Genomic DNA, 14,793 nt, shown 5'->3' on the forward strand with positions numbered 1-14,793 from the left:
GAGTCATACCTGGCACACTCAAACACACACACACACACACACACACACAGAATGCTCAGATGCATTAGCACCAATATCTCTGAACAGCTCAGCATCTCAAGAGTGATCCACATCCTCCTCTTTTACTTTATTAACATCTGTATTAAGGTATAACTGACATACAATAAACCACATTTAAATGTACAAACTGATACATTTTGATGTATGGTTAAGTTTATGTCTATCATCTTGCCATTTGTCTTCTATCGGCCCTATCTGTCCTTGGCTCTCTTTTTTTTCTCCTGACAGATCTTGGATCAAGTATTTTTAATTCCATTTTATCTCCTTTGTTGGCTTGTTATTTAGTAGTTATTTTAGATATAGCAAACACCTCAATATATCATGCCCTAATTTCAATTGATATTATATGACTTCATGTACACTATAAGAACCTTATAATAGCATACTTCCATTTCTCCTTTCCTGAGTTTGTTTTGTTTTTGTAATGCACTGGTTTGTTGTTGTTGTTATTGTTTTAATTGTAGTAAAATATATATAACATAGAATTTATCAAAAAAAAAAGAATTTATCACTTCAGCCATCTTCAGGATTGCAATTAAGTGGCATTAAGAATTCATATTGTTGTGCAACCATGACCACCATCCATCTCCACAACTTTTTCAGTATCACAAACAGAAACTGTTCACCCATTAAATAATAACTCTCCATTCTCCATTCCCTCCAACCCTTGAAACCACTATTCTACTTTCTGTCTTTATAAATTTGACTATTCCAGGTATCTCATATAGGTGGGCTCATATAATACTTGTTATTTTGTGTCTTATTTCACTTAGTGTAACACCTTCAAGACTTATCCATGTTGTAGCCTGTGTCAGAATTTCTTTCCTTTTAAAGGCTGAATAATGTTCCATTGTATGCACACACCATTATTTATCCAGTCATCTATCAGTAGACATTTGGACATCTTTGGAACTTATGCATACCATAGAAAAATATGGTATCTTTGTCCATGTAGTTAGTTTCTGTGTTCTCTGTTTTTTGTAGCTCCATGATTTCCATTCATTTTTCCATTTAAAAGTATCATTGTCCTCCTGTTGGAAGCCCTTTAACATTTCCTGAAGGGCAGATGTGCTGATAATACTCTCTTTCAGCTTTCATATGTCTGAGAAGATCTGTATTTTGCCTTTTTTTTAAAGATATTTTCATGGACTATATAATTTTAGGCTGAAATTTTAAAGTACTAAAATGAAAAAAAAGATGTTGCTTCCCTATCTTTTTACTTGCAACAAGAATTCTGCTGTCATGGTTATTTTTGTTCCTTTGTATACAACATTTCTTCTTTTTCCTCTAGTTGCTTTTAAGATTTCCTCTGTATTACCAGTTTTGAGCAAACTGATTATGATGTCCATTGGTAGACTTTCCCTCATTTTCTTGTACTTGACATCCATTGAACTTAGATCTCTGAGGTAAAGTTTTCATCAAACTTGGACATTTTTCAATCTTTATTTCTTCCAATATTTTTCAGTTCCCCCTTCTCTCCTCTCTTTGGAAATTCCATCTATATGTATATTTTGGCCAACTGAAGCTCAATGATGCTCTTTTGTTTGTTATTTGTTTGTTTTTTTTTTAATTTATTTTTTATTGGTGTTCAATTTACTAACATACAGAATAACCCCCAGTACCCGTCACCCATTCACTCCCACCCCCCGCCCTCCTCCCCTTCTACCACCCCTAGTTCATTTCCCAGAGTTAGCAGTCTTTACGTTCTGTTTCCCTTTCTGATATTTCCCACACATTACTTCTCCCTTCCCTTATATTCCCTTTCACTATTATTTATATTCCCCAAATGAATGAGAACATATAATGTTTGTCCTTCTCCGACTGACTTACTTCACTCAGCATAATACCCTCCAGTTCCATCCACGTTGAAGCAAATGGTGGGTATTTGTCATTTCTAATGGCTGAGTAATATTCCATTGTATACATAAACCACATCTTCTTTATCCATTCATCTTTCGTTGGACACCGAGGCTCCTTCCACAGTTTGGCTATCGTGGCCATTGCTGCTAGAAACATCGGGGTGCAGGTGTCCCGGCGTTTCATTGCATTTGTATCTTTGGGGTAAATCCCCAACAGTGCAATTGCTGGGTCTATTTGTTTGGTTTTTACTTATTATTATTCTTTTTCTCTGATTGTCTCATTTTGTATAGTTTCTATTGCTATGTCTTCAAGTTCACTAATCTTTTTTTCCTGCAATGTCTAATAATCTGCCATTGATCTCATTCAGCATGTTTTCATCAAAGATATTTTCTTCCTTAAAAGTTTTTCATCTCTAAAAGTTCAATATATGCCTTTTTAAAAAATATCCATCCGTATTCCTACTTAAATTTTTAAACACATAGAATACAGTTATAATAACTGAATTTCTTTTTCTGACAATTCTAATGTGTCAGTTCCCAGTGAATTTGGATTGATAGATTATTAAGAGAAACATTTCCTGCTTCTTTTCACTCCTAGTAATCTCTGATTGGAAGCCAATTGTGAATTTTACCTTGTTGGCTACTGCTTGTTTTTGTGTTCTTTTAAATCTTCCAGAACCTTGTTCTGAGATGAAGTTTCATTACCTATAAAGAGTTTTTTCCTTCCATATCTTGCTTTGATGATTTCCTAGGAGGGCCCAGAGCTCTACTGAATGCTACTCATTCCCTATTACTGAGGCTAGACTTTCCCAAGTAGTCCACCTGGTGCCCCATGAGTTATGAATTATTCCACTTCGGGCTGTTAAGAACAGGTACTGTTTCTGGCTGTGTGTGAGCTCTAAGCCTTTTCTTTCTAATTCTTCCCAATGGATCTTTCCCAGCCTCAGGTAATCTCCCCAGATGAAAGAGTTCATCCATACTGAACTGAAATTCTCAAGGGGGGCTCTGAAGATTTCCTGAATTCTCTCTCTGTGTGCCTCTCTCCTTTCTGGTAATTCATCCTAAGAAATCTAGATTTCTTGGTCTCCCTGGACTCTTATCTCTGTCTCCCAGAATCATAAGTTTATTGTGCTACACCTGGGATCCTTCTCCCTACATCATGGCCTGGAAACTCTCTTAAAGCATTAAGTTGAGATAATCACAGAGCTCAATCTGGATATTTGGTATATCAGGGATCACTGGTCTTTATTGCTTAGGGTCCAGTGTCTTTAAAATCATTATTTTAGGGGCACCTGGGTGGCTCAGTTTGTTAAAAAAAATATATTTCTTATATTTTTGTCAGTTTTTTCCTCCAGAGAGTTCTCATGTCCTACTCTTGACAATTTAAAGAGGTCAAAATTACTAGTAACAAGTATCTAGTCTCACCATCTTCTTATCCTAGGCATCAAGCTGATGAGTCATCCCTACCATATATCACCCTCCTGGCCTTTGGTATAACAATACACCAGCTGATCCCTGAACCAGTAAACCTGGCCGAAGGGGTGTTACACCCAGGAAGGTAGACTTTGTCTAATTCACATGAAGGTTTCACATGAATGGAAGCCCATATAACTGCCCTCCATCCTAACTCCTAACTCATCCCCTTCAGATGGCTATGCTATCTGCTTTGGCCTTGCAGGCCTTGGGCAGCCAAACATAGGGAATGGCTATGCTTTCACATTAAGCAGACCCTCCTGTGCCTCAAAACCACTGCTGTGGTGGCAAAAGGAACAGGTCAGATACCCCAAATGTGGCCTCTGGGGCCAAAGCAAGGTTATAAAAGTTTCAATGAGTACCCAACAGTGGAAAGGTCCTGAACAACTTTTGCTTTTTAAATAGAAATGATATACTTGTAGCATTTTTTTTGAAAATGTTTAGTGTTTAGCTATGTGTCTGTGTTAGACTGAAATAAAGGGACAATGATCTATCCTTCTATGTTACTGAGGCCAAAAGTTTTTCTTTTCTGTTTCCTTTAGGAATAGTATCTAAAAATCTTCTGTTAATCCTCAAACCTAACTACCCCAAGTTTAAATACTCCTATTTTATCCCACCTGTGCTACCACAACAAAATACCATAGACTTGGGGGCTTAAGCAACATAAATTCATTTTCTCACAGTTCCGGAGACTGCAAGTCCAAGATCAAAGTGCCCTCAGGCTTGGTTTCTGGTGAAGCATCTCTTTCTGGCTTGTAAACGGTCATCCTCACATAGCTTTTCCTCTGTGCACGTGTGGAAAGAGAGAAGTCTCTGGCATCTCTTCCTCTTCTTATATAAGGACACCAGTCATACTGGATTAGGGTCCCAGCCTTATGATCGCATTTAACCTTAATTACCTCTCTTAAAGGCCCTATCTCTTCATACAATCACATTGGCGGTTAAAGTTTTCATACATGAACTTTGTGGGAACAATTCAGTCCACTGTACTCTACCAAACACCTGAGCAGCAGGATCATTCTCCTTGTATAGCATGGATGCTGACTTTAGCCCATTTTCATTCTTTCAGGGATGACAGAGGACTTTTTGGGTTCATCCTGTATATGATGTCACTACAAATGAGCAGCCCCTCTGGATAAGCCTGATTAGGCCCCTCCTTGGGGACTCCAGAGAGCTGGCACTGGCAAAGAAACTGCAGCTGGGCTGCCCCGGACCCATAACTGGACACCTAGCCACACTAAAAACTCACTGTCCCCAGAAATTTCTCAGGTTGCACAGGGCAAGTCTGCCCATGCTTTTAACCTCTTCCTCTACACATGTCCCTTCCCCACTTCTCTTCAACTGCATCTCTGCCCCAGCTGATCTGGCTCCTTGCTCTCCTTTCACATTAACACCTCTGTAATATAGGCAGGGTACTAAAAGGCAATATAGACTGGCAAAGGTTCCCAAACTTTGCTGAATATTAAAATCACCTGGGAGCTTTCAAAACCCTCAATGTCCAGATCACATACTCTATGGATTCAACTGGAATGTCTCGGGGGAAAGCCAGACTTTGGTACTTTTACTAATAAAAGTAAAAGTAGTAACTAGGTTTGAGTCCTGGTTTCATCACTTCTAGTTCTGTGGCCTTGGGTACGTTACTCAACCTAAATAGAGCTAATGGTAACACCTATCTTATAAGCTTATAGGAAGAGTTAAATGAGTTAATACTGTGAAGAGCCTAGCACAGGGCTTGCCATGTAAGGGATGTGCTTTAAGTGTTAACTACCATTATTACCAGAGGTGCTGTAATGGAAATCAGTGCCCTACAGAGGAAATCCTTTACTAACTCAAGAATTCAGAAAGGAGAATCAATATATTAACTCTCTAACTGTGAAAGGGAAAAAAGTAAGCTAATGTTTATCAAATACCTGCTTGGTGCAAAGGATACATCATTTTACTTAATCTTTAAAATAATCCCTCAAGGCAGATATAATTATTTAACAGAAAAATAAAGTAAAACTTAAAGAGATTAATTCAGGTTATTGCTTAATGATAAAGTTGGGATTTGTAACCAGGACTTTCTCACTCAAAACTCAGGTTCCTCTGAATTCTCTTCTCAACTAGGTCTCTACCTTTGGACTTCCACGTCTATCTTTTCATCAGCCAATTTTAGCAAAACCCTAAGTCAGTTTAGCCAGAATCCCCCACCCTCTGTATCTGATAAAATTCCTCATAGCCTACCACCCCCAGGTGATGTCTGGTCACCAACCTGCCTTCAGCAAGAATCCTGTCAAGTGAGTTTAGCAGAATCCCCCTTTACTCCTGATGTTTCCTCTTAGGAATTTCCTATCCACCAACCCCACCCTGCTCCTTGGCTACAAATCCCCACTTATCCATGCTGCAGTCATCACTGAGCCCAGCTCGACACTGAGGCCTCTTTCCCCTAGCAAGAGTCACCACTTTCCAGTCCAACTGGGGTTTTTTTTTGGACAATCACACACACACATACACTCTCACTCACATACACACACGCACACAAACCACAGCACAACTCTGAAAGAACTCTCATGAAACAGCCCTTCATCCCCAACTAGTAACAATTAGGCCTCTTACACTACAAACATGAATAGCACCCACCGCGGTCTATTGTGGCCACGTTAGACTTGGGTAGTTCAGTGATCAGCCTCTGGATCTGGGTCAGAGTGTTGCAGGCTTCCTCCATCTCCTTCCAAATGAGAAACACGTCCTCTCTGACTCCAGCTCCTGAGAAGAGAAACACAACGTGAGTGGGCGGCTCTGGCAGGCCCAAGAACTCTCTAGCAGTCCCAGAAGCTTGCCCACCCCAGCCAAGTTTCTAGAACATTTCTGAACATCAAATTCCACTTTCCCCACTAATCTGAGAATCATAACTAAAATCCCTAAGGAAGTACTGTCATCTCAAGAAATCATAAATGCCGACTTTAGGATCCAATAAAGCTTTGTAAATATGTGTACCAGCCATATTTTAAGATGAATTCTTGAGAATACCCAAGTAAGGTAAAGAATAAAATTATTCAAAAGCACCTAATAAAAGCCAGGGTGAGGAAGGTAAATTCAATAGCATGTGAAAGTAATAATTCCTAACCTTTCTTAAGCTAAGATTTTCCACTTCTCTGAAAACCACCTCACAGTCTTTATTTTCCCCTAATGTAAGAAATGATTCTTTGGCCTCCTTTTCTGGATCTCTACTGTCTCAATTAAGGATTAGGCTTGGCTGTGTGACCTTTTTTTCAAAATTATATGGCTTCTTAATATAGATATTAATCTCATTCTCACAATCAATAACATTTTATTCCACGAGTAAGAAGTCCAGGCCATAACAGATGAGTAGTTTCCAGAGATTCCGGAGGGTGTAGGAGCAAGAGGGAAAGGGATACGACCATAGAAGTGCAACATGAGGGATCCTGTGGTGGTATCTTGACAACATCAATATCAATGTGCTGACTATGGTAATGTTCTATAGTTTTGCAAGATGTTATGACAGGGGAAACTGGGTAAAGAGCACCTAAGTATCTCTATTAGTTCTTAAAACTCTGTGTGAACCTACCATCATCTCCACATACCTCTTGACTAGAGCCTGTTGTGCACATGAGGCCAGTGGTGACTCCAAGAGGCCACAAGAGAATCATCTATTCAGTGGCATCCCTGGGCCCAGCTACTGGCCTGGTACTACTCAAGGCAGCTCAGGGGCTACAAGGGAGTTCTAATATGGTTGCAGAGACAAGAATCTAGCAGATGTATTCTCTAGTTTTAAAAACTTCATTCCAGTTAAAAAACAGCTTAAAAAACCAACTAACTCAATTCACTGACTCTATACAGTCAGTTGAGAGAACTCTGACGATGTTATTAAAGTAAGCTAGTCCAAACCCTTTAATGATAAATACCTTTGAGGGTACCTGCTTTGTGCTTGGGCCTTTCTAAACATTGTCTCTGTCTCTACCACAGCTCTGCAGGCCAATTCTAATCTTGTCCTCATTCTACAGCTGCATATAAACTGAGGCAATATGCATTGTTCAAGGTCACACTGTCAATGAATGTCAGAGTAGGGAGTCAAAGCCAAGTTGGCATGACTATCCCAACTCTGCCACCCTGAATAGTTGCCCTAGAAAAGGAATGGATAGTTATAGAATGTCCCTGCAGCCCCCTCCTCCCAGCTGCTAATAAGATCCCACCTACCAAGCCTGTCTACATAACAGTCCACAGATGTCTGACATCCTATACCCACAGAGAATGAGAGACTACCACCCCCAGACCTCTAGGGGCTGCCCCCAGGAAACTCACCTACCCAGGGTGAAAGGACTAACTTTAAATAACCAGGACAGACCAGGGCAGAACAGGATCGATGTTTCTAACTTTCAAAAGTAATCAAGAAGGGCAGGGCAGAAGTAAAGGGATACCAGGGATTTGGCTCTCCCAAAGTTGGCTAGATCGAGTGAGAGGATTAAAGCTATATTCATAAAGAAGCAAGTGACAAGCCCTGACAGAGATGGAGGGTCACTGTGGCTCTACGGCCATTGACAGCCCAAGGGGTGAAACGTGATATGTTCCCAGTTCCATGCTGGAACTCCAAAAATATCACAAACTGCTGCCAAATGCAAATCATAAGCCCACAGGACTTTCTGACTGCTGTAAAAGCAAAACTGACTTCCAGCTACTTATTGTAGCACAGAGGTGTTATGTAGCAGAATCCTTTCTTTAAAAGTTTCGAATGAGTCAAGGCTTTCCATTTTCCCCAGACTTGCTAATAATGTCTTAAGAGGTTAGCAACGAAGGGAAAATTCAAAGAACAGAACTGGTCTTGATGATACAGGACAGTGTATTTAAGGGTCAGCAATGGACAGCATGTTCCCTGTGCAGGTGGTAGTAATCAAATTATTGATACACTGGTTTAGTCATTATAATCATGCACCTACAAATTCCCACACTAGTGATCAGAAAACAAAGCAACTCAAAACTGTCCATTTAACTGGGCTTGCTTTAACAATAAAGTGAAATAAGTCAATCGGAGGACAAACATTATATGGTCTCATTCATTTGGGGAATATAGATAATAGTGAAAGGGAATAGAAGGGAAGGGAGAAGAAATGGGTAGGAAATATCAGAAAGGGACACAGAACATGGAAGACTCCTAACTCTGGGAAATGAACTAGGGGTGGTGGAAGGGGGGAGGGCGGGGGGTGGGGGTGACTGGGTGGTGAGCACTGAGGGGGGCACTTGACAGGATGAGCACTGGGTGTTATTCTGTATGTTGGCAAATTGAACACCAATAAAAAATAAATTTATTATTAAAAAAATAAATAAATAAAACAAGAAAAACAGCAGAGCAATAAGAAGCAAATCTTAGGACATAGAAGTTCTATTTCATTATTCCACAGGCAGTGAGCAAGGGCTGCCATTTTTATCAGGGTCACTTCTAAGGGACTTAGCTGGGATGACAGACAGTTGCAGCCCAGGGAGATAGCCCTACTGAAGACCAAGAGGATGGAGGACAAGGCACAGGAAATCCCAGTATTCAGAGAGCTTTATAAATTTGAGATGCCACAGGCTAAACCAGAGAGGAGACAAAACCACAATAAAGCCATACGGATTTTGATCATCAAGATACAAGCCAGTCAAGATCTGCTGTGCACAGAAGAAGGATATGGTTCCTCAAAGAGACATCCAGACAAACTACAAAATCTTCCAACCCAAACATCCCCCTCCCACCCCAAGCCCTGATATCTCCCATGTGCCATGAGGTAGCAATTTGAAGGCTGACAGCATTCTGACACTAGCTGGGAGAGAGAGGTCGCATTAAGCTGCTGTTTTTCATTAGCACCTGGTATTGATTTCTCAGACTGGCTGGTTTAACAAATGAAATGAGCCCCAGGTCAAATATATTTTGATATGTCAGGGGAACACCACCTCCTTGTCAAATCTTCCATGTCTCACCTACAGGATAAAGTCCAGTTGTCAGAGTCCAATTCATTAATTATTCATTTGGCAAATATTTGTCGAGCACTTACTATGTGGTGGACGGGCACTGCCAGTGCTGAGGGCCCTGTTTGCAATCGAGTCCAGGGTTCAAGGCCCTACAACATTCCCTCTAACGCTCTGCCACATGGCGCTGTCCTCCCAGCCCTCTAGGATTCCTGTACGCCACTATCTTCACCACCAGGAACCTCAGAGCCCTCCCCTGCACTCACCCTACCCTTCATTCAGGCACTGTTCAGTCTCCACCATCAAGCTTGGCCCAGCCATCCCAGACTGTGATCTGCCTCTAGCTCCTTCTCAGTCCCGTGGAAGGAATTAGTCAGGACCACTGTTCTCAGTCATTTTTGCTGCCAGGACACACTCTTAGGTCCGCCCCCCACCCCATCATTAAATAGGCTCATAGTATATGTAATTCCTGGCTGCCTGTCACCCCCACCTTCAATTCCAAGGAAGACAAAGAAGTATCAGCCAGTGATGGTGAAAGAGTATTTACATGACCTTGAATCCAGTCTAATTTAAGTCAATCCTTCATAAACATGACACTTTATTTTTAGTATGCAGCTGCTTACAACATAGCTCACCACTCAGCAGTATGTCCCCAGTCATCCTGCTGTCAAGAGCTATGGTCTAAAGCTTTCCTATGGTGTGAGCACATCGGCTTGGATTACTGCCTGTGTTCACATGGGCTGACTTCACTCACTGGATGGTAAACGTCTTAAATTTAGGGACAGTGTCTTTTCTTTCTTTGTATCTTCCACAGCACTTAGCACAGGATCCAGGATTCAGCAAGAATTCTTATCCTTCCTTGTTTTTATTGTCCTTATTACAAAGAAACAATGACTGAGCACCTAATACATTCTTTCCTCAGAGAATTGCCCTGCCTCAGGATTGACCTGCCTTAGGTCCCAATATTGCAAGAAATTCTTCTGAGTAGCATGTAACAGACTCACATCATTTAAGCATGACTGTGCCCTAGGTATTCCAGATAATAACATGTCGTGTCCTCAAACAGTACGTCCCTTCCTTTTTAGATCTTCCCTGCCACAGCTACACAAGGCTCCTCCCCACATATCTGAAACACTAGCACTCCAAGGGCAGGAGAGGAAAGGCAATTCAAAAAGCAGCTAGATGTGACACTGCTCCCAGGACAATTTAATGTACCACAGGGAGAGGGCAATCCAGAAACTAAAAGCCCCATCAGCAACCTTGACTCCCAGACCACTCCCTAGTCCCAGTGCAGCTCATCTGTCTGTGATCCCTCCCCACTGCCCAGGACTCCTCGGTGAAGATCTGACCTACGTGGGTAGAGACCGCTGTCTGCTGCAGCTCTAACCTCCTTATTCAGCTGTGAGACTCTAAAAGAACTGAACTATCAAAAGGCAGTACTTTCAGGGAGAGGCAGCACGTGCTTCTATTTACAGAAAGCAATGCAATGTCTTTTTCTAACCATAATAAACTAGGAGGTGAATAAAATCCCCAGAGATCTAAAATTATAATAAGGGCCCAGTGAAAGGGGAAAGTGACATCTATGAAGGTAATGCAAGTGGTGAAATCAGTAGTTTTTGTTGCAATGGAAAATCCCCAGTTACTTGAGTTAAATTCCAGATTAAGATGTTTTGGTGTTGAGAGGTCATAGAACAGTTTCTGGCTTGATCTGGCCCCACCGCCCAACCACTGAGATGTGTGGGCAGCTGCACTCAGTCACTCTATGGAAATTAACCACTAATTTATTTAAAGAAAATAGAGTCATTTCACCAAATGGATAAATATCTAGCATTTCCCTGGAGCAATGAATATATATGTCTCACAAGGGCCACGATGTCTTAAAAGTAATTTCAAATACCAAGTATGGGCAACTCTTAATAAGTGGGTGTGATACTATCTCCTGAGGCCTCTCTCTTCTAAGTGGAACATTGTAAAGTACAAATGTAATGCAGTCTCACATCCAATATTCACCTAGAAAACGTGAATATAAGCCATCATTATTCTCCACCAAACTCAAGAGGAAGGTTGGCCCCAGGCTCTGGGTGCTACTGGGCAAGCAGGGATAAAGACATGGGCACAGGGAAAGAGAAGCAATATCTAAAGAAACAATGCCCAAATGCCCATGGATAATGTTTAGCTGAATAAATCTATTCAATGTAGAATAGGCAATACCCTTTAAAAGGCACCAAATCAAGAGGTGTTTTAATGAAACAGTAAAATTCAGGAGAACTTTATGAGTTTCCTTTAAAGAAAATTTGTTAAAACTCTTGTTCTTCATCTTTTCCATCAAAGAAAGGCCTGAACCTCTCTTGGTCCTAAGGGACCTACAGTACACAAAAGGAATGCATTACGGTCACAGAGCTGCTCCCTCGTCTCTAACCCTCAATTCTAACCCTGAATCAACAGAGAAATAGTAAGGTGAGAGCTACTGTTTGAGGGAGCAACCCCAGGCTTGCATCTGCTCAGCCACCTGTCCTCAACAAAAGCCCATTTTTGTGAAATAGGTCATGTGGGCTACCAGGGACTGGGTCTTACTCACAAGTTTTAGCAGACTAATTATTTTCTTCAAACTCACAAGACACTGACCTAGGACCCAAGGAGCCAATTATTGTAAAAGATCCTCTTCTCAATAGGACATCTTCTCAGAGAATCATTATTCACTCAGTTATTCAACCAAACTCAATCAATATCTATTATATCTGGGCACTGGAAATACAGAATGAATAGGAAACAGTCCAAGCTTTTGAGGTGCTCTTACTCCAGTGTAGTCTTCCCAAAGTGTGATCCTCAGTACCTGTGTCAGAACCCCCAATGTGCTTATCAAAGTGTAAACTCCTAGGCCATACCCAAGATACATTCTAGGTTGGAGGGGGGGGATCTCCAGGAAATTGTACTCTTAAAAGCATTCCAGTGATTCTTTTGCAATGAAATTTGCAAAGTCTTAGTCTAAAAGGCAAGATAGGCATGCAAACAAATTATTTCTATACAAAATAGGCTTGGGGAAAAAAAGTTAAGTGATTTCTGGGAACAAGATTCTAATACCCTGATGTCCCTATTCCTTCCCTAAAGAAGTGTTCTCCAAAGAAGTTAGAGCTCTTTTTCCCTTTAGAGTGCTGGAGAATCTCTGACATACTGTCTTCTAGATACCCACTCCAAGCCATTCTCACGATATGGTTCATTACATGCCACAATTTCTAATAGTGCTGTTAATTTTAGATTAAATGTCTTTTATATTGCCTCCTTTATAATGCATAAAGGAGGAGAAAAGGGGGAAAACTAAAATTTACTTTGTGCCTACTATGTCCCAACCACTGTGCTGGACACTGAAACATACTGCCTCATTTATTCTCACAATGATCACATAAGTAAGAATCATCACCCCCATTTCACAGATGAGCAAAGTGTGGTTCAGAGAAATTAAGAAACTTAACCAAGGCCACACAGCTAATAAGTAGCGCAGTCAGGATTCAACTCAGGTCTGTCTGTCTCCAAAGTTCCCCATTCTCTTTCCAACTGAACACTGTCCTTGTGTATCCTCATAAATGATCACAATACAAGATCTATGTAAGCAAATCTTATTTGTTATGTGCTGGTTGTTCTTAGTTTCCTTCAAGGGGCTTATAGACTCATCTCTTTCTGGGATGAAAAGCACCTGGTCTATAATTCAGATATGTAGGTGATGATGGTTGGTGAGCTGTGTCTCTGAGGCCAGGGCCTAATGTGAGATTCTGACAAGTAGCAACACACACCTGCTGGTTTAGCTGGTATCTGCCTGCACTGGGATTAGCAGTCACCCACAAGACAGCCTCATGGGTTATTAACTCTGAGAGCTCTCAAGTGTTGGATTTCTGCTATCTGCATGTTTGTCTCCCTTATCCAACTGTGATTTCCTTGAAGACAGAACTATGTTTATCTGTTTCTATAACCACTCTCCCTGATACATCCCTGACAGCTGGTAGACACTTCCAAATAGGCTGTTCCAGAGCATAAACTTCCTAAGGAGAGGGACTTCCTTTTTCAACATGTATCCCCAGAGCTCAGCCTGGTATTTGACTTTCAAAAGCAAATGTCCCCTCAAATCCAGGGCAAGTTTATTCAAAGGTAATCAGAAATTGACACTAGTTCTTTTACCTAGTAATTCATTTTAATTTTTAAGAGATTCTTGAGGGATTACTCTATGCCATATATTTTGTTAGGTGATGCAAGATGTCTGGATCCACTCAATTATTTCAGTGGGATTCTAAAAGATTGATTGTGTTGGTGACCAGAAAACTGGGCTGTGCCCACCACTGCCTGGTGCCAAAAAAGGACTACAGTGAACAGTGGAGGCATCCTGCTGACAGGCTATACTGCAGCCAGGAGCTGAGAATAACAAAGGAACCTGGAATACAAACCCACTATAGGGGAAGGGATACAGGGGTTCCCTGCCATGAAAGTGTCTTACTCTCTGGTTAGGAAAACTAGGCCTTAACACCTACCAGAGGTAGAGAAAAAGAAGGTAGAGGTGGAGGTGGGAAATTCTTAAATCCTAAACTGGGCTCCTGGAGTTATGGTGGGAAAGGACAACTTTTAAATCAACAAGCAGAAGTATAATCAATATTCTACAAGTTTGGGGTTTCCTGAATAGGAACTTTGTCTTTTATTCCTTCAGAATCTCCTCCTCAGCCTTTGTGAGCTTCTAAAGACACAGAAGATGTTGAACAAATGCTTGTTAACTAACCAGAGCACCATCTCACAGAAATTCAAGGCTAACCGTTATTGGAAGGAGCAGGACTCCAGAGATAATTAAAGTCTCTCAGCCTTGAAAACTGTAATGTGACAACAATTTTGGAAGTGCAGATGCTCCAGCATCATCCATTGAATTAAACTGAGTTCTAGGGAGAAAGAAGACCTCTGAGAGAGCCTCCTGCTGTCAGTAAGTTACAATCAGTGCTTCTAAATTAAATCAGAGATTAGAAACAAAGAGGCAATGCCAAGCCTGAGTGATGGGCCAGTAAACTTTAAATATCTAATTAAAGATCGGAAGTGCCTTCCAAGAACACAACTTGGTTATTTTTTCTCTCCAAGCCTAACAGCCTGAACATATCTTAAAGTAAATAAAGTTTGGTTTCATAATATTTAGTTTTAGTTCATGCATTTATCTCCACCAACACACACAGAAAAGTACAGTTTCCAAAGGTAGAATCAGCCAAATTTTTACAGCTATACCATTTTTTGACTTCAGAATAAAACTAGCTGATCTGAGCAGCTTTTTTGACTCCATTTTGCCAAGAATACCAGACACAAACAAAAACATTCTCAGAAAAAACAGTGCCTTTTCCTATTACCTGATACTCCTTTTTATTTATTCATTGAAAAGTGTTTTCTTGGAGTCAAGAGCCAATATGGTGGTGAGTACAGTGAACTGTTTGTAGTTCCACTC

General features: G+C 40.9%; 1 protein-coding gene across 13 annotated transcripts in view; it reads right to left on the reverse strand.

Moving 5' to 3' along the window:
• Positions 1 to 14,793, reverse strand: part of VWA3B (von Willebrand factor A domain containing 3B) — a 256,215-nt gene that overhangs the window by 199,412 nt on the left and 42,010 nt on the right. For all 13 annotated transcript variants that reach the window (XR_012003285.1, XR_012003287.1, XR_012003286.1 and 10 more), the window contains one exon: positions 6,012 to 6,137. Coding sequence is in view for 8 of the 13 variants with exons in the window: in XM_072768076.1 (XP_072624177.1) it covers positions 6,012 to 6,137 (126 nt within the window). In the remaining 5 variants the exon portion in view is untranslated. The remainder of the gene's footprint in view (positions 1 to 6,011; positions 6,138 to 14,793) is intronic.

Source organism: Canis lupus, chromosome 11, assembly GCF_048164855.1.
Source record: "Canis lupus baileyi chromosome 11, mCanLup2.hap1, whole genome shotgun sequence".
NCBI classification, from domain to species: domain Eukaryota; kingdom Metazoa; phylum Chordata; class Mammalia; order Carnivora; family Canidae; genus Canis; species Canis lupus.